Consider the following 24,200-nt stretch of genomic DNA (forward strand, 5'->3'; position numbering starts at 1 on the left):
CATTCTTGAATAAATTTGATTTACAGTTAATTAAATTGTTTTCGTAAAATGCAACTGTGGAGATACCAACTTGCTCTCTTGCTCATTTAATGCATAACTCATTCTTGAATAAATTTGATTTACAGTTAATTAAATTGTTTTCGTAAAATGCAACTGTGGAGATACCAACTTGCTCTCTTGCTCATTTATTGCATAACTCATTCTTGAATAAATTTGATTTACAGTTAATTAAATTGTTTTCGTAAAATGCAACTGTGGAGATACCAACTTGCTCTCTTGCTCATTTAATGAATAACTCATTCTTGAATAAATTTGATTTACAGTTAATTAAATTGTTTTCGTAAAATGCAACTGTGGAGATACCAACTTGCTCTCTTGCTCATTTAATGCATAACTCATTCTTGAATAAATTTGATTTACAGTTAATTAAATTGTTTTCGTAAAATGCAACTGTGGAGATACCAACTTGCTCTCTTGCTCATTTATTGCATAACTCATTCTTGAATAAATTTGATTTACAGTTAATTAAATTGTTTTCGAAAAATGCATTTGTGGAGATACCAACTTAACCCGAATTTGGTGAGTTTTAGCTATAATTCTTTACTAATCATAAAAATAATTATGAAGAAAAATATTTTGCCTTTAGCGGAGTAGCTTTAGCAAAACCAGTGCAATTTAATTTATAAACTTTTTCCAAATTCATATTTAAAATAGGGTCACTATAAAAAATCGTTAAATGTTTTTAACGGAAGACATTTCATGAAAGCAGTGTGGAAAGTTAATTTCAAAAATTCTTTAAAGTTTTAAATATTTATTTCGTATTCATTATTTTAATTATATTTAAGAGAATAGTGTATAAAAACAGTTTTTCATAAACGTTTTATAAAAGTTAAGACAAATTATCTACCGTTTAATAATTATGAAACGGTATCATAAAAGGTTGCATAATAATGTAAAATTATGTGTTACTTTATAGTAGAATAAGAGTTTTAGTTTTAAGGCTTTCATTTTGAGTATTAATCAAAATCAAAACGCAATAATTGCCGAGGATAGTAATTTGAAAGAGTGATCAATAAATATTACTTATAAAAACCGTTTCATAAAAACATAAATAAATGACTTACAGGTATGAACCGTTGTTTCTTTAATTGATTTTATGCTGATGACAAAGATATCCGGACCTTCTTTGCACATTAAAAATTATATCACGCGATTTTTTCTGCCCATTGAGAAATGATGAAACGGCAAATTATCGTTTTATAATGTCGGGAAAATTTCATTCATAGTTGAAAACTTTAATCATAAAATCAGTATTTTCATATCACACACAAGTGGCTAAAAAACATTATATTACAGAAAAAAAAAGTTTATCAGTTCAGAAATTGACAACATTTCAAACTCATTTTTGACCTATATCTTATCTCGAAACTGTTGTCTATGTTATCTCTAGTTTATTTTGTCTTATTATTATTATTTTTTCTTCGTTGTTGAAGAGCTGTGATCCTAGAAACCCATCAGTTGAAAAATTTCAATGTGAAAACACATTTGGTTTCTCTTTTTTAGTCAATATAAGGTAAGGTTTATTTAAATGTTCCATTCGAATTCTTAAATGAAAGGGGAATATATGTGCCCAAAGGGTATGGAAATGGTCAAACATCTAAAAATATACGCTCAAAATATTCTTTAAAAAAATGCTGTCAATGATACTAAACTCAAACCTCCCACTTCCATACCTATGGTGATGAATGGAGCAGGGACAACTTAAAACAGAAATCCCCAGAATGGGATTTTCATTAAAAAAATATCCCAATTTGAGTGGAAGTTCTTTATTTTTTTATTTGTGTTAACGGGCTGCGTTGTAATCGCAAAAAGAAAAAAAAATTATCTTAAAAGTTTGAATATTTTAAGATATCTCTATTTCAAATAAATAAAATACAATTTGCTTGAAGAAAAAATATCTCGATAAATCGCGTCAAATCTAAAAATTAAAAAAAAAAGGGGCGTTTGACATTTCGAAAAAAACGTTATAAAATGATACCAAACTCAACTCCTTAGGAAACATCAAAAGGTCGGGTCTGAAGCTGAGTTTGGCGCATAAAAAAAAATTTAAAAAACCACCTCAGTATTGACTAACAATAATTGTTTCAATAAAATTAAAATATTATGCATGTAGTTCTTAATCGGCAGTAGAATATATTAAGTTTAAGGGCTGCGGTGAGTAATGATATTTCTCCTGATCACTGTTGTCTCTTTCTTAGAAGATCTTAAATGAGCCAATACCACAAACTGGCAGTTATATCAAAACATTCTGTCCAAATCTCTAATGGCCACTGGTGACATAATCAGAAATAATCAGATTTCGACAAAATATCGAAAATATCTTGAAAAGAAGTCCAGTTCATAACGCATAACTACACGATTCCTAAGACTTTCGAGTTTAATCAAAAAACACTATTTGAGATACCTTGAATAATGATACTATGTCGATCATTATTCGATTGCCATTTATTATCCCTTAATAATGATACTATGCTAAGAAGCCTATGAAGAAGTTGCTTCTTGATGGTAAATTTTTATTCTCAACCCATCACAGACTGTTAATTGTCGCAATTTTCTAACTACATAAGATACAGAGACTCAATGTGCTCAAGCAGCCAGCAGCAATACAATACGATGGTTACCAGTAGAGCGTCTGATTACACGACACACGCTTAGCACAATCCACAAACTCACACAGCTGATTTTTTTTTCTAGGAATAATTGAAATGATCAATGACTCCCTCGCAAAAACACTCCCACTTAGTATCTGATACATTTGGCCCCATAAGGGAGATTTTAGACCGACTCCTGTTCATCATGTACATTTATGACTTTCCTATACAGTTGCACTCTCTTTTTATAGAATGATAAAGAAGTCATCGTTAAATCTAAGGTCTCAAACCTGGCAATTATGAAGTTCCCTGGAGAGAAAAAAATATGTCACAGAAATTTAGTGCAGTGACTGGAAAGTCCAGATCGATGCAGATTAATATCGTTTACTGATTATCCTTAAGATTAGGTGTGAAACTAAAGAACAATCCGCTTGTTCTTTTCAATGAAACCATTCGAACGATAACCAAAGAAACCTGTTTTGGTTAACATATTGCGTAGACTGATCATGTCACTCACGTCCAAAACAAATCAAAGGCGGTGACATTCAAACTTCAAGACGAAACAAAATTAGACCTCAACCTTAAAAGTCTTTTATTCTTATTAACTATCAGGATAGTCATGATCACAACTATGTTAACGTATGAAAGTATCAGCTATATATGCTGAACATCCAATAAAACGAAATCCTGAGGATCAAATCAAAAATCCTTTTTGGTAAGATTTCGTGGAAAATTATTTCTGATTTATTTATTATTTTCCCAGGACTCAAGTTTGAAGCATTTGTTAATCATTGTTGTATTTGTTGATCATAAATCATCAATGCATTTGTTAATCATTATTATTTCTAATTTTAAAATCGATACGTAAAATTTGCATTTATCGATAAGTGAAAAATAATGATGATACAACTTTCTTTTTCAACATCACATTATGTAAGAACGATAAAACACGTTGTAGAGATGAGTACGGTCTATGTAAATAGATACTTTTTTTATTATTTAAAAAACTATCTCACTTGAATTACCCGATAAGAATATTTCAAACGTTATCAACTTATTTTAATAACACAGTTCTTTTTTCTTATCGTACCTTTGTTACTATATTTGTTGACATCTGATTATCGTTTAAATATATGTAAATTTGCAAATAAAATCATAATATTAAAATAAATGTAACTTATTTATTTTACAAAAAGAAAAGGAAAACGAATAAAGTCCCAAGGCTTTTGTACATCGACTTTAAAGTTTCAGTAGAGGGCAACATTATTATTTATTTTCTTTCACTGAACGCAACAGAATCCTGATTTTTAATAAGTATTTTACGTTAACTAATTACAAAGAATGCGTTTCTGTTGCAGATCACGAGGAGAGAATGCTACTGAATATTGTACCTCTGAGTAACACCGATCTACCAGTATTTATTGCTGTAATTGCTGTTGTTTTTAGTTGCATTTATTATCTTCTAAGAAATAAAGGATTACCACCTGGGCCGATTGGTATTCCTTATCTTGGATACTGGCCATATCTAGATCACGACACTGGTCACCTTCAATTGCAAGAACTGGGGAAGAAGTATGGCGATATGTATACTCTTAGTGTTACAGGACAGCTGTACCTACATTTAGGATCTATCAAAGCAGTTAAAGAAGTTCACGTTGCCAACTCTGATTGTTTTGACAGTAGACTTGTAGACTATAATATAATTAGCGCTTACTTTAAAGATGGTAAGCTTTTATTTGTTTTTTGTTTGCATAATTTTTTTCCCCTCCGGTAAATGATTCTTAATACAAATAGATTAAAGGTAGTCGAAGATGCAACGTAATTTAGTATATAAGAATCTCAATGTGCTGCCGCGATTAACTGATTCGTCTGATTTTTGAGACCTATAAGGGATGTATGAAGTGGTAGTAGAAATGGGGGAGAAGGGTTGCCAAGCACCCAATAGTAAAGTCATGATTGGGAAACCAGTCGGTTGAACATATGATGAAATCGATAGGAAATTAAATATGATTGAGATTAAACTAGATTGGAATATAATAATATTTACAGGGGTCAGAATAATAATAACATTTACGCTGATGTAATAAAATAGAAAAAAAGAAAATTAAAGAGAAAATATATGCAACTTCTTACATATTTACACGAGATTGGGAAAAAAACTGTTAACGACAAAGAAAAGGTTATATAAGCGATGAATAGTCCGGCTATTACCTTGTCTGTGACTCTGTTATGATGATAACACAGGCGTCCTGGTAATACCACTCGTTTCTATGTTGCTCTTAATTTAGTGTATTTATAATCTGTAAGTTATAAGTAAGCAACTTCAGTTGAGCCTAATGGTCTCTGCGTGGTGCTTTTAGATTTCAAATGCAAAAATAAGAAAGAAAGAAAGAAATTTGCTTATAACTGAAAAAAAAAGCGAAATTAGAAAGAAAAACATTGTCCTGGAAGCAAAGAGGCATTTTAAGTAGGCTTCGATTAAACTTTAAAAAAATTAGGTAATTTATGGATGAGATAAATTGAGCAGACGAAAATATTAATTTATTTTAATTATGTAATACCTTATCATTTGCACTTTGCTTGCCACTTATTCAATAAATAATTAAAAATTTATTTTTTCAGTTTTCAACATAGAGTCATCAGACCGGAATACCAACGAAACAACGCCTTAGTTTACAGATTTGAAAAATTCCAACAAATGTGAATAAAAAAAAAAAATTAGCATTTTCAAAAAAATGCAACAAAATATTTTATGACGCTAACGTTAGTACTTTAACGTATTTTAAAGGATAAAAGAATACAAAATAGGCATACAAAAACTGATACTGTGTCTACCAAAGTGTTTTGACTAAAGTAGAGATTGTGTCAAAAGTGCTTAACTTTTTGAAAATATTATAAAGAATTAACGTTATTGTTGTATCGAAAAAAAGCTTTATTTTGTAAAAACTGCAGATTTAAACAAAAATGTGTTAGGGAAAGATCTTAAGCTGGTCAATTTTTTTAAAACTCAGTGCAAGATTTAAGAACTGTCAGAAACGTATGATCAACAGGATTCGCATTGGCCATGCATTCGCAATCCTCACATTTTTACTGGCATTTAATTTTTCGCAATTGAGCTCATGATTTGATCCTTTTTGTGAAGGATTAAACTCATGCTGTGCTATACAGAATATTTTATATCCTTCTTTTAATCCTATAAACAGGGATTGTTGGTATCAAAGGTGAAGCTTGGAAAACCCTAAGAAAGTTCTTTCTTGGACAATTCAGGGAGAGAGGAATGAACGTGATTAAGGATTCAGGATGCATGTACGACATCATAAGAGAGACGATTGGTGATTTGAAGGAAACAAAGGGCAAACCGGTGGATATTGCCAACATTGTTCTGACTAAATGTAATGCTATAATGCGTCAGACATTATTGGGAGGCGATGGAATGAGCGAGAAAGAGATGCGAGAATTTAATGAAAATTACTTTCAGGCTTTAGCAACAATGACGGTTCCCACACTTCTTCTCAGTGGAAATATAGCTAAGTACGTATGTTTTTATTTTTGTGAACTTGAATAATTATTATCTTTCTAATTGATGAGAGGTTATAAGTGAATCGAGCGGACATGTAATATTTTTTAGCATAGTTTTTGTGAGAATTGGGTGAGTTATTATTGCCGATAAGGGAGGGATGTTTTTGGTGACGATCGTTGTAAAAGCATGAATTCCGAAATGAATGCCTTGAAAGGAGATTATGTGAACATATAATAGAGTTTGAGAACTATTACTCAATTTGCTCTTCGATCAGATCTCTTTCATCTATTGCTTTCATTCAACTGTTTCATGGATTCTAGTCATTCTTTTTTTGCTTTAATTATCTTTTAATTCATTATTATTCATTATTAATAATTCATTTTTATTATCTGTTAATATTTTTGAATTATTTTATTATTTTTTTAAAATTATCCTTTTGCTTTTTCATTTCTGATTTTACCGTTCCTGAAAATGTTTGATTATTGCACTTCACAATATTTTGAGATAAATACACTAAACATTCTGTTTACGTTTCACTGCATTCATGAACTAGAAACTTGTCAACTTTTGTGTGTGTGGAATGGATTCAATTAAAGTAGTTGGACATTTTCTCTTACGTGCTTTGCTATTTAGGAAAATTTTCTTTAGAACAATTTGATTATGAAATAAGTCAATTTTATAGTCTGCAAGATCCTTTACATAAAAATCTATTATACTGTATTAATACACAGTAAAATACTGTTATTAATACACTGTGCAGTATTATCTTAGTAGTTAACCTTTCTAGAAAACATTTAACAGATAAAAAGTTTAGTTTATGGAATTTTTACTGTGTTAAAAACTAAAATGGTCTTAATGACTCTTCCAACCATCTTTGTATGTGTGATTTGACTCATAAAACAAAGGTAATTTTGAAAGCGAAACCTTCCAGAGGGAAAATAAACGGGTTAAACGGAGAAGAAACAAAGTCACAAAGCTCCATTATACATCTTTCAACAAAAAGGATAGTTCACATTTGTTTGGAATCACATTTCTTATAAACAGAAACACATTAAAACACCGTCCCATCCTTTTTCTCATTCATTATAGCCCCCCTCCGTAGAAGACTAATCGAAAAACACCATTTTCAATAGAGCATCACTGGCTGCGACCTCTTTGATCAGCCAGCGAAAGGGACCGAGGCGGTATTTGTCTTTGTTAAACTGTACTACGGTAAAGTGCTCGCTCAACTCAAATCGATGAGCTACCATCCTCTGTGCTGAGAATCAAAATTTTAACGTCTTCGGATTCAAACCCTGTCCCCATTCTGCGTTTCATTGATCTATCATTATTACTCGGAATATCACTTTCTATAATGATTCGTTTTTTAATCCACAGTTAATGGGAATAGATTTGTTTTAGGTTGTAAAAAAATATGTCACTTGTAACGAACTAAAAAAATAATTATATATCGCTATCGTTAACATAATTATCTGAATATGCTTTTCGGGATTCTTATATTATAAACCTCAACCACAACAACTGTTTCTTTACACTGATTGTTATATCGAAACAAAAATTTATAGAACTGAAATATTCCTAATTCTATTGGGACCCAATTAAAATTTTATCATTTTGACTGGATACTATTTTAGTTTTTCCATAAGCTTATTTTTAAATTTTTATTTAATTTTTATCACTATAAAATATCTTTTGCCTATGAAAATGCATTCAGCAATAGTGCGGAAATTAATTCTCTCTCTATAATAAAATATCGTAAAAACCGCGACTGTTTTGTGTGTTCAACTTGTTTTGCTGCGAAAAAACTGTAAGATTTGAAATGACTAAGGATTGTAGAAAATGTACATGAAGGAAGATGGAATAAAAAAAGAATAATATTCGACAATTATTTCTAGAATTATTAACTTGTAGGAGGAAAATAATATGTTGGGTCGATCTCTGTCCAGTTGAAATGCAACAAGGGAGTTGACTAGCTAAAAGAGTCACTTTTGTTTGTTATTGTGTTTTGTTTCGAAATTGTTGCAAATCTAAGTGCTTTTTCTTGAAGTGCTGAAAATGACGTTTCATTTATTTCTTCCTATTGAAAGTCACACACCGTATTCCTTAGGTTCAATTCTTTTCGAGTACAGATGATTATTTTTCAAATCTAGGTATTAGTCTATTTCATTATGATTAACAGATAATCAAAGTGTTATTAAGTAAACCTACAATAATTGTATATTTAAAAACTAAATGTATATTTTGAGTTTTTGTGCGAAATATTGACGTTTAAAGTAGAGAAAAAATATCAGTGGTGAAGAAGATATTACGGAGGCTTGGTGGAGCTAGTGACTCCGAGTTCTTTTAAATAGTTATTTTTAATTCATTATTAAAATTTCATTCGTAGAATTCTATTTCACGTTGAATACAATTATACGTAAAATTTAACTTAAAAGTAAATGTAGCTTATTAAAAAGAAAATATAACTTTTTTCTCATTTAATAATTGTGAAATGGCAAGTAAATATCTTTACCATAAAATGTTGCATTTTAACGTCATATTAAGTGCTTACTTTATAATATAATTACAATACTTTACCTTTTAATTCTAATTTTTAATTCTGAATAGCAATCAAAGATTACGCTATACCACAGAGGAACATTTCATGGCGAATTCTGTTTTACCTACATTACAAATTTTAAGTATGAAAAAAATGAAGTGCAAACAAATCAAGAGCTTCACATATTGAAAATTCTTTTCACACTATCAAAATGCAAACAAATTATGACATGATTACTTCCACGCTGCTTAATCCTCTGCTCTAATTAATTTGCATTTTGTTATTCTGAAGAAGAAAAAAACTACATTTGAATTTTCATTAGATTTAGCAGAAATTAGATTTTACTTCATTTTGCACTTAAACTTTTAAATAAGTAATAGAGGTGAAACAGAATTTTTCATGAAAATTTTTTCCTATGGTATAGCGTCCTCAGACGGTATGATAAATGAATGTTACAGTTATAAACTAGAAAATAATTTATAAATATGTAAATAATATTCATCTTATTCTTGGCGGAGGCTCTCCCGATTATCAGCAGATGGTAGAACAATAAAAGGCGTTTATAACTTCCTCTTGATGATACGAATGCATTGATTTACACAAATATGAGCTGCTATGACGTCATAGGAGGACTGCAAGACTTCCGGTTTGCTTTGTTTGCTTTTTTAAGATGCTGGTTGAATGCAGGAAAATTTCGTAATAAATTTTATTAATTTTATGCTGATGATAGCCTAAGATATTTGGAACTTAAAAGTCATTTGATTATAACGAGATTTTTCCGTCCAATGAGAATGCACGAAACGGTCACTATTATCAAATATTTTTAGTTAAAAATACTTGCGTTCTTTAAATGTATTGGTGTTTGGAAATGCCCCTGAATTTTGGAAAATGAGTCTTAATAAGAGAAAGTAAACGGTGTAAAATCAAAGTAACTACACTGTAAAAGATAGGGTTTCTCAAAATTGTGCAAAAATGTGTCAAAGTAGCTCCAAAACAAGTATAATTGAATTTGCAAACGTCATGTACTCATTATTGCATATAGTGTAATACGTAATACTCAAAATTAACCATGTATTACTCAAAATTGAAACAGCTCTGATGGAAATAAACCTGCTGCAAAGGTTGATTACAGAACTTAAGATTTCTGAAATAAATTTGGAATGGAGGTAAATTTTTATTTAATTAGATTTTCTTTTCGTACACTTCATCTAATAAGGTTTGTCACAATTGATGATGATGTGACATTTTGTGTCATTTTTGAGACAATGCAATTTGCTCAAAAATGAATGTATGCTATTTCAATTTTGAACACATTACTATATACTCAATAATGAGTACACGAGTTTTCAAATTAGATCGTATTTGTTTAGGAGTTCTTTTTATAGTGTGTTAACCCTTTGCGCAATTTTGCAACACATTAGTAACTAAGACATCAGGCAGAGTATTATTAAAATTTATCTGCTAGTCTGAGGTCATTTATGAGCCATCCAGTGGCGTACGCAGAATTTTTTCAAGGGGGGTGTTCATAATTTTCCGAAACCACTAAAAGAAATTCGAGTCTGTAATAAAGCACTATTATTTCCCTAATTTAGACAGCTAGACAATTTTGACTTTTTATTTAGACAACATTGTTTAGTTAAATTTTGATTTGATTTTTTAAGTTTAAGAACATAATGTAATATATTCTAAAAAAAGTCCAATGTCATATGGGTGGGAAGTAACACTTTGAGGGCCACTTTCACATTCATCAGATTTTGTTATGTTAAAAACGTTTTCTTCAACGGAAATATCACATTTCTGTACAACAGAAAAACTTACATTGGTACTAGATGCTGCCACCTCACTAATTTCAGGCATCGGTTTTTTCGCAAAATAATTAAAAATTGTTAAATTCTTGCGTTTTGACATCCTAAAGATCCAAGAACAGCAAATAAATATATATATATATGGATTGGTACAGAAATATCCGCTATGCTACAATCTCAAAGTTTCGAGCTGGAATTAATAACTTCAACGAGCACAGTATCTCCAATGGTATTGTTACTGATTTCTTCACTAGTCGAAATAGTGGCGGCGACGGGTTCGGCGATTGTTGTAGTAGTTAATTTACGTCGCACTAGAGCTGCACGATGGGCTATTGGCGACGGTCTGGGAAACACCCCTGAGGATGATCCGAAGACATTCCATCACAATTTTGATCCTCTGCGGAGAGGATGGCACTCCCGCTTCGGTAGCCCGACGACCTGCACGCGAAATCGAGCACTTTACGGTAGAACAGTTTAATGAGGACCAATACCGAACACTCTCAGTCCCTACGCAGGCTGATCCAAGTGGTCACCCACCCGCGCACTGACCGTAGCCAGTGATGCTTGACTTCGGTGATCTGCTGGGAACCGTGTCTTAACGATCAGTCCACTGCGGGACTTGAATGAACTTTTTGTTGAGATAAATCAAAACAGATTTAGCGGCAAGCTCTGAAAGACAAGCGGGAGAGATAACTCTTAGTCTGACTAACTAACTCCACTGTACTCCGTTCCCCCTTTTATATAATTTTTCACCGCTTCTCCAAAATTCTCGAATTGTCTCAAGACGACAGAACGTCTAGGATTCCAGAATCATCGCGTCAAGACCTCGCGAATGACAACAGCCAGTCTCGAAAACTATACTGGTAGGACAGAAAGGAACCAAAAGCACAACCCTATTATAGTTAATGTTTTTTCAGTATTCTGAGAAATACCGTGAGAAAAAAAAGTAGGCATAAGGCTAATAAAAATATATAGTCTGAAAAAATAATAGCTCGCATAATTTCTACTAAAATTTTTATTTTTGCCATTTTGTCTGAGCTCAAGGGGGGTGTTTAAACCCCTCCCTTGCGTACGCCACTGGAGCCATCCATCTTTAAGAGTTAACTTTAAGATGGTACTTTCTTGTAGCTGGGTGAAAAGATATTAAATACTTTATATCCTAGATAAAGATGCTTCGCTACCAAATCAGAAAACGTATTCTTATTGAAGAGACTTACTTCAGCTCCTTATTGCTTGAAGAATAGTGGTAGCTGAAAATCGTTGAACGTTTAGAAGCAAAAAGTATTACATTTCTAATGGTTTGTAACATTTTTGACAGACACGTAAAACTGTTTTGGAAAGAGTTGATAAAATAAACTCTTATAGTTTTACGTTAACTCTTAATTAAACCTATTTTAAATCTCTGTAAAATATAGTGTTTATTATTCCGTAGGTATTTTATTATTCCTTTCACCAAAGGCTTCAGCGAGAGTAGAAAACAGCATTTTTACATGAGAGACACTTTGTACAAAGTTCTCAACAGAAGAAGGAAAACATTTGATGAGGCTAATATACGGGATTGTGTAGATGCTTTTTTGAAAGAAAAAATGGACAGGAGAGCTAAAAGTGATCCGACAGCAAAATATTTTACAGGTGCTCATTAAATTTGCTCCCCTTGTCATAACTAAAAGCCAATCTATAAAATTTTTTAGGCTATGTATCGATACAATTATTAGTTACCCATTCTTTAGTATATAACACAACTCGATTCTAACTTGGGGTACCTTTTGATAGAGTACGGTTAGCATAATCGGTATCTTTGTCCTCGCGAATTAAATCGTTCTTACAAAAAGCCAGTATGTCTCCAAAGAAGGACATGAAGATTAAAGTTTTACGATTTTTAGACACGATGATGGCAACGCGTTCAGCATTGATTCACCATGTTGCGGGAACTGATTTAAGCTAACGATTCTTTTTTTCTTTTTGAATTCAATTATAAAACTTATTTGTCCAAATATAAACCAATTTTATAATTGGATGCAAAAATCGCTATGCTAAGTAAATATTTGGTATTTTATGCCATTTGATATAAGAGTTATAAAAACTTTTGAATTGTAAGACTTACAAATGTTGAATGTTACAATAATTTCAAATCACCTTGTTATAAATGGTAAAATCCAAAAACGGTCAAGCAGTTATTAAAAAAATATTTCTTGTCAGAAAAATTACCTATTTTTAAATATTTTTTTCGAAAGAAACAAGATAATTATAATTTTAAATCAAACTATAGCAAAATATTGTTTTAATGAAGTTGAAATTTCAGCTACCGATATTTATAGAAATCTATTTCATAGTTCACTTCTAAAAGATACTTCGGAATATTAATCTTCTTAATATTTCACACGTCAATTTAAATCTGTTTTCACAAATAGAAAACTGTTATAGTGGTATTTGGAAGGGAAAACAATCGAAGAAAATGCTTTATTCCTTACAAATATATCGTAGAAGACAGATTTGTTCTGATAAGCAACGATAAAGCTAATATTAATATTTGTGTTACTAGTTTTTATTTGATAAAAAAACTGCTCTCAAAGTAAGGACTGGTGTGAGTTTATCTTGAAAACATCAACTATCACTCTTTTTATTTGTTAAAAACATTATAAATACCAGTCATCCTTTTTTATTCTAAAATTATTAATTTCAGTAAACAGTTTTTGGCTTCGATAGTTTTCTCTTAATAAATTTTTGCTACACAACCTGTTGGGTTATAATGTTTTTCCTTTTATCTAACGTAGTGAATGTGGAGAAAACAAAATATATGTATTGTGGTACAATGGAAACCATCCCTAAATTGTTTAAAATAGATTCTTTTAAATTTGAATCTGTAAAAAATTTTACTCATTTAGGATCAGAAATAAACTATCAAAATGACATCAATCCTGAAATCAAAAAAAGAATAATCGCAGCCAATCGCTGCTTCTATGGTTTAAGATCATTATTGAAATCTCACTTAATAAAAAGAAAGACTAAGATCTTACTTTATAAGGTATTAATCAAGTCAGTTTTGACTTATGCTTCAGAGACATGGACTTTATCAAAAAGGGAAGAGAAGTTGTTAGCAACCTTCGAAAGGAAGGTCCTACGAACCATCTTTGGCCCTATACTCGATAACGACAACTGGAGGAAAAGATATAATTTTGAAATATATAGAATCTTTGATGGCGATGATATCATTAAATCTATTAAATTAAGTAGAGTGAGATGGGCCGAGCATGTAGTGAGAATGAGCCCAGAACGAACAGCATTGAGAGTCTCTAATGCAACCCCCTCCAATAAAAGGCCAAGAGGAAGGTCCAAAAAGAGATGGAAGGACTGTGTGGATGAGGATTTTGGCACCCTAAAAGTAAAGAACTGGAAAACAATTGCTGGGAGAAGGGCAGAATGGGAAAAGCTTCTGAGAAAGGCCCAGGCTCACAAAGGGCTGTCGTGCCAATGCTGATGATGATTTTATCTAACGTAAAATACCATGCATTAACACTAGACAGACTGAACTTTGCTGTATACCTAGAAGGACTAAAGGGATCAGTGTGTGCTTTTCCCAGATAGTTGGCGTGTAAATCAATTAGACATACAAAATCTTTAAGTAAAACTTCAATTAATTTAATAAAACACTTTTTACAGACTTGATTATCATCATCGAAGTTCTTTGATTTTTTATTTTATTTGGTTAACGAAAATATTTGATTAAATGGACTTTTCAATTGTACTTATGCATTAGTTTCAATTGAGTTTTCTTTTCCCAATAAATAATAATTATATATACGTTGAAATACTTTTATTATTTTTTTTATAAAAGATGGGGTATCTCATACTTATTAAAAAGGAACCTTATTCATAAATATTATAAAATACCTTTTCTACGGGGCCATTCTGGCCCTCTCGTCATTCTAGGTATATAAGGTTCTAGGTAGATACGTTTATGTAAGGCCAATACACGAATGATTAAATAAGCAATTAAAAGGGATCAAATTATGAAAAGTTAAAAATACTCAACATTTTCACTAAATTAACTTTTGAATTACAGCGAAATAAAAAACGAGTGGAGTTCTGGACGAAATGAAAAACGAGTATGATTCGACATTAGGTTTAAACTTCGAAAATTATTTCAATTTGATCAAAATTCTTATGCAAAGTTACTAAAATGTACAGTGCAAAAAAAAAAGAAAGAACAAACGGACCACTTTGAATAATTTTTGATCCAGTGATTGGATTTTCACGTTCTAAATCTCAATCTTGCTCTCAAATATGCAAATTAATTAACAAGTGCAGACGACATTTTAAGTTATGAAATCAGACACAGAAACGTACTTTCTCTGCCTAAACATCTTTTTGTTCGACGGAAACCTGACCCCCAAGCCGTAATCTGGGAAATAGGGTCCCAATATTTTGGTTTGAAAAACGCTCCAAAGTTTGGACCCTTTAATGTTTATTTAACTTTTTACGTATTTCACTACATCTCAGGAAATTTTTAAGCGAATTGAAAATTTTTCGCACACAATTATAAAATTCGTATACCCAAAGATTAATTTTCCATACATTAATTTCCATAGATAAATTTCCATGCTGTATATCAAAAGATGAATCCAGCAAAAATGAATTTTAGTAAATCTATTATATATAATTCTCTTACGTGGCTCCCAAATTTTGGCTGTATTTCTTTTCCGCCGGTGGCAACGTTTGCTTTGTTTTGAAAACACCAAAGCATTCTGCCTTTTAATGATGTGTTTCTGATCTAATATATATAATTCTCTTACGTGATTCCCAAATTTTGGCTGAAGTACTTTGTACAACTAAATAAGATTCTTTTCAAAACAGTTAAATATTTACTTTATTTTCTTCATTCATAGAGAAAACAGTCGGCAAAGAATTCTGTTAGGTTAAAAAACATTTCGCTAAAAAAATAACGAATTCTAAAAGAAATAAAAATAAACAACTTAAAAAATAAAAATGCTGTTGCCAGCTACAGAATTTTTTGAAAGTTAACTTAGCAACATAAATAAAAATGACATAGAAGCGCAACTAGATCAAAATTATGATACCTGAGCGCTTGACGTAACAAATCCTTCAATTCTATAAGTGTTGTGTCGCCAAATGCCAAAATTAACAATTGTGTTTTTAAAGAAATTCTATAAAAAGTTTTAAATAAACAACCTACTTCTACAACTGCTTCTTGAAGAACTTGGCTCATTGATTAAAAATATTGTTTTAATTTTACAGTACTAACATTACTTCTACTTACATTATTGCTCTGACCCTCTTTCATTACATTTTACATTACATCAATTCATTACATAAATTTGAGGATTTCAAGTTGTTTTGTGGTTGAATACTGACATTTAGAAATGTGTACATAAAAAAAATAATATTTAGAGGTTAAGAGTTACCTCAGAAAAATTTGAATTGTTGACATTGAACTTAACAATGGAGACAATCGTTTTTGTGAAAAATTGAATTGTATTGTTGACATCAAAACTAAAAATATTGTGTTTCAACTTAACTATACTACCTTAATTTATACTTTAGAATTGCCTCGAAGAAATTTGAATTGTTAGCAATGACTTAAACAAAAAGTTTTATTTTAACTGACAAATACTATATTATAATTTGAACTTTTTCTATGACTATACTCATTTTCTTACTCTTTTCTTTGTTTTTTAAACATTTTATATTTTTGTGATAAGATAAAAAACTTATAGTTGTTCTGCTTCTGAACACTGATGAAAGCACAAAATGATGGTCTTCATCAACAATCAAAAATATATGCATTTATTTTACAAATTCCATATTATTAAGGTGGCTCTCCCTTCAGAGAATTAAAAATACAAAATTATCTTCAGCAAAGCCGATGCTTTACATCCGGCGTTCAGTGGCAGACTACTATTTCATATTGTTTCACAACACATGGCTTTAGCCGTCTGGTGGGAAAGACTTTAAAACAAAACTTACAACAGTTACTTTTCACAACAACTGAAATTTAGAATAGTATGATTAAGAAAAATATGTGAACTGCTTGCAATTTCAAATGAATATTTAAATGTACAGGTTTAGAATTTTCTACAGTGAAAAGTTTTCGGAACTTCAGTATTCAAAAAAGTATACAAAACCTAGACGTTAAAAACGTATCCAATGAGCGCGCAAAGCGAGCATTGGATTGCGAAGCAATCCGAAATGAACTACGAAAGCAGTTCCGGGGGTTGGCGAGCGGCAGCGAGGAGGGGGCGAAGCCTCCTAGTATTTATTATTTTTTATTATTTCATTTAGTAACAATCGAAAAATTTTGAATTGTAAGTTATAGAAATTTTTACTCCATTTTAAAGTATGTAATTTTACAACTTACAATTCAAAGTTTCACAACTATCATTAAGTAATAAAAAAATAATAAATATTTTCTAAAATTTATTTTATGCATGGAATTACCCTCCGATGAACGAAATTTATAATCGTGTGCAAATATTTTTCTATCCGCTTAAAAAGTTCTTGAGAAATACACAAAAAGTAAAATTAACATTAAAGGGTCCAAACTTTGAACCACTTTTCTGACCAAACTGTGGGGATCCTATTTTCTGACTACTCCCCTTTATTATGGGGGGGGGGGGATCAGAAATCCGAAGCCGTCTGAAAAAAAATTTATGTTTTTTCAGAAAAAGGACGTTTTTGTGTCTGATTTCGTAATTTAAAATATCGTCTGCACTTTTTAAGTAGCATGTTTTAGGTCACCCTCTTGAACAATAAAGTTCTGGAACGTGAACACTCGATCATTAAATCAAAAGTTATTCAGGGTAGTTCATTTTTTTCTTTTTGTGCACTGTATTTAAGACCTTGCTATTTCTATGTTTGCTGTTACTAAGTCATTGTTTTAATTTTCTTTTTTTTTTTGATAAAAAAATTTCAGATGAAGCTTTTGTGGTTTCTTTAATTCAAATTATTGGAGACGGTGTGTATTTCATGGCAATATTTATCGGAGCGTTTATTCGGGTTCTGCTAGAACATCCAGAAGAGCAAGAGAAGGTGTATTCAGAATTGCTTGAAGTAGTTGGTGAAAGCAGAGAGCCCGGAATGGAGGATAAAAGCAAACTAACCTACACAAATGCTTTCATTTCGGAAGTAATGAGAACAACGGATGTTTTTCCACTTCTCGTTGGATTGAACTGCAACAGTAAGTGCTGAAGTACATCTTTATATCTTTTAACAAATTAAGCTCAAAATTTTCCATTTTGTTCTTTTTCTTAAAATAAAAGACATAAAGTGTAGTAGCTTAATCACTTCATTCCAAGTAAATTAGGACGTTTTGTATACCATAATATATTATTAAAATATCAATAAATTCATCAAAAATGATTCGAGGGAGGTTTTATTAAACTAAAAGTGGTAGTCAATAACAGAAAATATTCACTCAGTGAAAGCACAAATGTCCTACCACATTTTTTTAAAAGCAGTTTTTTGTTACTACAAGATATTCCCTCCAAAGGGACTCACTAAGTTTTCACAGCATGTTAACAGTAAATATCAACCTGAACTAACTCTTTTATTTTTATCAATTTATTTGCGCATACCAGCCAACTTTTACGTCTTTCTAAAAAGTTTTTTTCTGTGATAGTGAATATTTTTTATTGTATGCAAATACTTAATTCATCTTCTGCAATCATCACAGTAAGATAACTACCAGAGCTTTTTGTAAACCCGAATATATATGAAACAGGTAGTAATACCATTTCATATATAACTTATTTTAGACAGAAATAAAGAAATTGGCCACCAATGCATATTAAAAGTTATAAAGCGTAGACGAGGCAGTTTATTGAGTCAGAAAATAATTACCAAAGGATCTTGGCGGACATTTGTTACTTGCGAAAACAAGCTTTTTTGTTGACATTTTCATCTTTTTCGGTATCTAAACAGCTTTCATAATATATATATACAAGATCTATTTACCAAGATGGAATAGACTGGAGTTCAGTGAACTGTAAGAATTTCCAATCTAAAATAATCGGCAGCTGTCTGCCCTTCCAATTAACTGTAAATTTCATGGCGAAGAACATTTTTTACCTTTAAGGTTTTAAAACCATTCGTAACTAGTTTAGTTAAAAAAAATCACGAATACGAAACTATACTGTTTTTTAACCATTTACGATTGGCATGGTTTCAAAACTGTAACAAAGAAATTTAACTAGATGTAGAAAGTAGACTTTTCGTCAAGTAATGCGCATTGGAGTTATGTTGTGATTGAGTTGTGTTTTATGAAATGAACCGTGGAATGTGGGGTTGTTCCAACTATCGTAAGAGACTTCTTTGGTCAGTTTCATGATGCTGCGTGAATGAGAATTAGTTCAGGATCACAAATTGGGGAGCTCTTCTTGTGTTGAAGGGAACAAAAGATGGGACTCGAACTCGTACCCTCTTTCTGACAGTCCTCTCGGCTATGATGTGTACCGAGCATACAAGGAACAAAATGCCTTCATTAGGTGGTGTGATGAAATTCTGATTGTTTAACCGTATTACATGTAAATAGTTAATAAACGTTTTTTACGCATTTAACAGTTTGAATATCATCTTATTTATGATTAGTTGACTTTTTTGTTTGAATATGGCGAACAACTAAATAATAATTGTTATTAAACCATTTGGTGACGAGAAATTTATAACAGTGTGGTGTATCGGAATCTTGGTGAGTGTGTGTATCGTGTCGTTTATCGTCCACATTTGTAGAACATATTTAAGTTGTTCAAAAATTATCATGACCTTTTTTCCAAATTCAAGGATTCATGACGTCATTTTAAGTTACACTATCTCAAACGAATTCAAAATTATCGAATAGGAATGAGTTTTTAATAGGAATTAGTCATGAACAGAACCGTTAAAAGAGACATTCGTTGTAGTTTCTCGTCAACGGTATGCCTTTCAATACACAGAGTTTTGAAACCAAATGAACTGCACTGTATATAAAAAATAAACACGTCTGAAATGGGAAACATCGAATGCAATAGATACCTGCAACCTGCAAGTGACGTTACCGTATAGAGGTATGTGTCGATTTACTCAGGTTCGAAACACACGCGTGATGCGTCGCTTACAGGTATCCAATTAAATCTGTTTTAAATTAGGCATAATCACTTCACTTCTTCTCGATTTCCAAGTATAAATGGCGTCTAGATCAGTGATTCCCAATGTGGTCTATATCAACCCCCAGGAGTCGATGACAGCCTGCAAGGGATCCATGTCAAGTGAAAAAAAATCGGGGGACCATTAAATGAAAATGGGGGTCAACGATAGTAGATCTCATATAAACTGATCGTGACTTCAATTTTGGCATTTCATGAATGGAATAATCAACATACACCGATAGTACCTATTTACTTACATTATACTGCCTTTTAATATGAAGACATATATCTATCTAAATTCTACATAATTTATAAAAGTAGCTATGAAGTAAAACTTTTATTAAAATTTAAATTATTGGGATTATTTTCTGACATACTTGTATGAAACTGAATTATTATAAACTAGCAGTTGCCTGCAGCTCTACTCGAGTACGTTTCTTATTTTCTCTGCGTGTAAGGTTTTCTCTTGTAACAAAAAAGTATTTTTCAGCGGTAAATTAGTTTGAATTTTATTAATAAATGTATAAAATTAACATGTGTTTTTTCTTAAGTTGTTCACTCTACACTTGACTGCAGTTAGAAATCTTTCACACTGAGTAGCACTATACCATCTGTCAAAACTTCATTTAAAGTGGATGAACTTACAAATATCAGGTAAATAAGGGGTCTATCCAAAATCGAAACACATGCAAGGGGTCTACGAGACATCAGGAACCCCTGGTCTAGATCCTGATGGGTCGTTGAAACGTGGCATTTGTTTACGTTAATAACTGTTTCGAGTGCCCGTCAAGTATCAATTCTCTTAAGTGACACATTTTCTGCATACAACGATTTCACTCTATATTTCTCACAGGCATGAAACCACGAACCAATTATACAAAACAAAAATATATCACGGTTGCTATAAAAATTCATAAACAATTAACAAATATAAGTTAATAAGTAAAAGGCGAGAAAGAATTATATTCCATGCGCGATACGGAGCGGTATATAATTAACTTCACGTTAATGAACATTCTAATTTATGTGGAGAAACTTAGTTCAACTCTAACACTCCGCCATTTTGCGCATAAACGATTAGCTGGAGTAGATGTCATAGGTCATATGTGTGATCATCTTCTTTTTGAAGTACACCCCCATTGTATTTTTTTTAAATTTCTCACTCAAAATCCTACAATGAACCTAATTTTCCCCGGTATATTTTATTTCTTTATATTTATTACGCATTATTCATTGTCTTAAGTAAAACCTATTCATTTTAGAGGAGACATACGTGAATGGTTATAGAATACCTAAGGGCACAACAACGATTTATAATTTTTGGATGGCACACATGAATCCTGAAGATTATGAAGAGCCACAGAAATTTAATCCATCAAGGTTTATAGCAAAAGATGGAAAAAAGAAAGCTGAACTTTTACCCTTATTTGGAATAGGTGTGGTGTTTCATTTATTTATATTTTCTTATTTATGATCTTCCTTAACATACAATAAAGCACAAGAGACTATAATTCCCAATGTGATAGATAAAATAGTCTGTTCTCAAGTGATACAATACACTTAAATGTTACTTTTTGTAATTCACTGTACTTGGGAGTGCAACACATAATATGTAAATTCATTTGTGAAAATTACAGATGTATAGTTTGAATGACACTTGCAGTTTAAAAATATTTTTTTTAATTCTTAATTTCTTTAAATATGTTGTAGACTAATTGTTTAATAAAATGCGATTCATCACATTATTTAACATGTCTCGCGTTATATAGCTCGATCCGTCAAATATTTCGAAAGAAATGTACATTTGTTTTAATACAGGGTTTAATGACGCAAAAGTCTGAATCGGTTATACTGCGCCAAAACTGCGTAAAAAGCATTCATTCTCTTTTAGGTCATCTAATGAAACGATGTTAAATCAGACGTGAAACGTTATTTTTCATGGCGGTAATACCAATTTTAGAACTGATGAATTCATATGCATATAACTCGAGCACACATACTATAATTAACTAATTTTTACATACATTGAATTTTTGCTTCCTTTATCTTTAAAGTTATCGTTCAATAACGATATACAAGAAGAAAATAGAATAATTTTTATAAACACTGAAGAACAGTGACTTCCTCACACTATCTGCAAGACTTGTTTTAATCATAAGAGATTAATTAAACCTATAATTAAATGCTGAATCATACATGTTGCTACCATTTTGCAAAAATGCATCGGCAAATCAAATGTTTTAAAAATTGAATGTCTAAAGATGCATGTGATTACATTAAAATTTTACAAATAAAAAGAAGGTCATTTATACATTTTCCCGTCTTTCAATGAGCCTATAGCTCAGTGGTCGACAAATTGGGGCTTTTTTTTTCTTCCCAAGTACGTAGTCCAAACTTAAGCTGATCTAGATTTTCTAAAGAAAATATTGGGTGCATCTCACAAGACGAGACTTTCTGACCACTAGTCTAGCTCTTTTATAGGAAAACTATATTTAATGGTGTGCATATTGTAAAACAATATTAAGAATAATTTTCAAAGATTCTAATTTTAAAACTTATGTTGGCAACTCCCACCGATCCATCGGTGGATATTCGATTCATCTCACAAGTCATCAAGTTTGTCACATATGTATAGATTCTATATTCTTTGAATATAGAGGTAAAATTTCATTCTATTTTTAATGAGAGTGTTTTTCTGTTGTAGAGAAGTTGCACAAGATTTTAAGTTAAAAACATTTATAATTTAGATTCGATGATCGTCTGTTAAGCTTTTTTAAAATCGAAATCTTGGTTAAGACAAAAAATTACTCTCTCTCAATTAAAATGAAAAAAAAAAAAAAAAAACGTATGACCAGCTTTGGTTCATGGCTTATCTTTGACTCAAAATAAATGTTTCTAATGATCTATAAATAATATCATTTACAAAAATACCTTTCTTTTCACAGGTAAGAGGTCTTGTATGGGAGAAGGATTTGCTATGATACAGGTTTTTCTTTTCTTGACAACGATCATTAAAAACTTTCGCTTAGAAAAGCCGTCTGCGGGAGATGAGAGTCAAAGTGTGTTTTTCAACTTCGACAAACTGAATGTATGTGCCCATTTCAGAAGCCACAAATAAATCTTATCCATGTTTTCGGGAAAATAAAATGTGTTCAACTTAGTAAACAAAGAATCTTTTTCGGATTGTAGGAGAGAGCGGGGTTCGCATGCACCTGGAAATCAAAATGTAGCAGTAATAATAACATAAAACATTAGTGTGTTGTATATAATTGCCTTAACATTTTAATAACCTCAAAATAATATGTCTTGAACTGCTGAAGTTGGTAGATTGTAATTTTTAATTGTAAGCTGAAGGCATTGAAATCTCTAAAATGGAGAGCCACTGTAATGAATCCCTTGTCTAATTGATCAAGTACCAAAACGAAACAAGCAGACAATAATTTTGGAACGTCTTGGAGTTGATTGTTTTATTTTCACCATCATGTATTTTTTATTTTTTACATAATATTAATTTTAGACAAACATCAATTGGGGCAGTTATCGCAACCCATGACTTGAAATGTGGGGGTGTTTATAAAAATCTATCCAGGAGGGAGGGAGAGGGGTTACTAGTGATCACAATTTTCTCTCCTCAGTAATTTTTTATATAGTTATTTTTCTTGCTGTGAAATGACATACGTGAAATATTTTATCTATTATAAATTAATTGCGGAAATATGAATTATTCTTAGTGTAAATTTTAGTAAAAATGTTTACAAAAAATCTAAGAAATTTGCCAAATGCGCGATAACTAACACAGTTGCAAAAATCAAGCCTAAGTTACTTATAAAAATATAATTTTAAGCGATTTCTTGTCAGAGTTCTAATTTAGCATATAAACTGTCACTTAAAAAATGATTTGTATAATTCTGAGTTACACAGGCACTTTGGAGTGTATCAATTAAAACAATAGAATTATTCTAATTTTATAATTTAATCTTTTAGTTAAATTACAGAAAGGAAATGAAGTATTCGAAAAAAGAGGAAGGCCAAAAATGTTTTTCGTCTGCACAATGAATTAAAATTGGCGAGGAACTTAAGGAAAAATTGCAGATTTTGTTTTTTCATAATTTAATAATTACTACGAAGAAGACAAAATAAATTTTATTTATAATTTATAAACTATTGATAAAAAGTAAATTCAGCACAATTGGAGAGTGAGACTTTGGGAATCTTCATTGTTAGAATTTTTCAGCTTTTTATAGCGAAATTGATACCATAAATTTAAGGTATATGTACTAGACTCAGACAGCTTATTGCTGGAAATTTAGATTTTTTTAAAAATTGTTTACATTTTTTTTATAAATTAACTTGGTGCAGTCTGGTAATGTCTGTGGAAAAAATAAAGTTGTTTCGCAGCATTCATTTTACGTTCTACAATGCTTAGTACAACAGTTTTAGATCTTAATGTAGCAGCTCACTCATCCGTATTTTTTGGTAGCTAAATGTATAAAGTGGTACCACAATAAAAAGCTCTGATATTTGATTCTTGGTTTGATCATTTTG

General features: G+C 31.1%; 2 protein-coding genes across 2 annotated transcripts in view; one reads left to right on the forward strand and one right to left on the reverse strand.

Moving 5' to 3' along the window:
• The window catches only part of LOC107438855 (cytochrome P450 2A6), a 40,573-nt gene extending 39,151 nt beyond the window's left edge, over nucleotides 1-1,422 (reverse strand). Inside the window, exon 1 of the mRNA XM_043046351.3 lies at nucleotides 1,125-1,422. The gene's annotated coding sequence lies outside the window, so the exon portion shown is untranslated. The remainder of the gene's footprint in view (nucleotides 1-1,124) is intronic.
• On the forward strand, nucleotides 1,279-22,802 carry LOC107438857 (cytochrome P450 2J1). Its single transcript, XM_071180259.2, has 7 exons — nucleotides 1,279-1,573; nucleotides 4,010-4,375; nucleotides 5,855-6,182; nucleotides 11,948-12,147; nucleotides 17,447-17,710; nucleotides 20,918-21,091; nucleotides 22,601-22,802. The coding sequence occupies exons 2-7, from the start codon at nucleotides 4,024-4,026 to the stop codon at nucleotides 22,771-22,773; spliced, it is 1,491 nt and encodes a 496-aa protein (XP_071036360.2). The 5' UTR covers nucleotides 1,279-1,573; nucleotides 4,010-4,023; the 3' UTR covers nucleotides 22,774-22,802.
• The last annotated feature ends 1,398 nt before the right edge of the window (nucleotides 22,803-24,200 follow it).

Source organism: Parasteatoda tepidariorum, chromosome 1, assembly GCF_982258835.1.
Source record: "Parasteatoda tepidariorum strain Cologne lab strain chromosome 1, Ptep-v5.0, whole genome shotgun sequence".
Classification (NCBI taxonomy): Eukaryota; Metazoa; Arthropoda; class Arachnida; order Araneae; family Theridiidae; genus Parasteatoda; species Parasteatoda tepidariorum.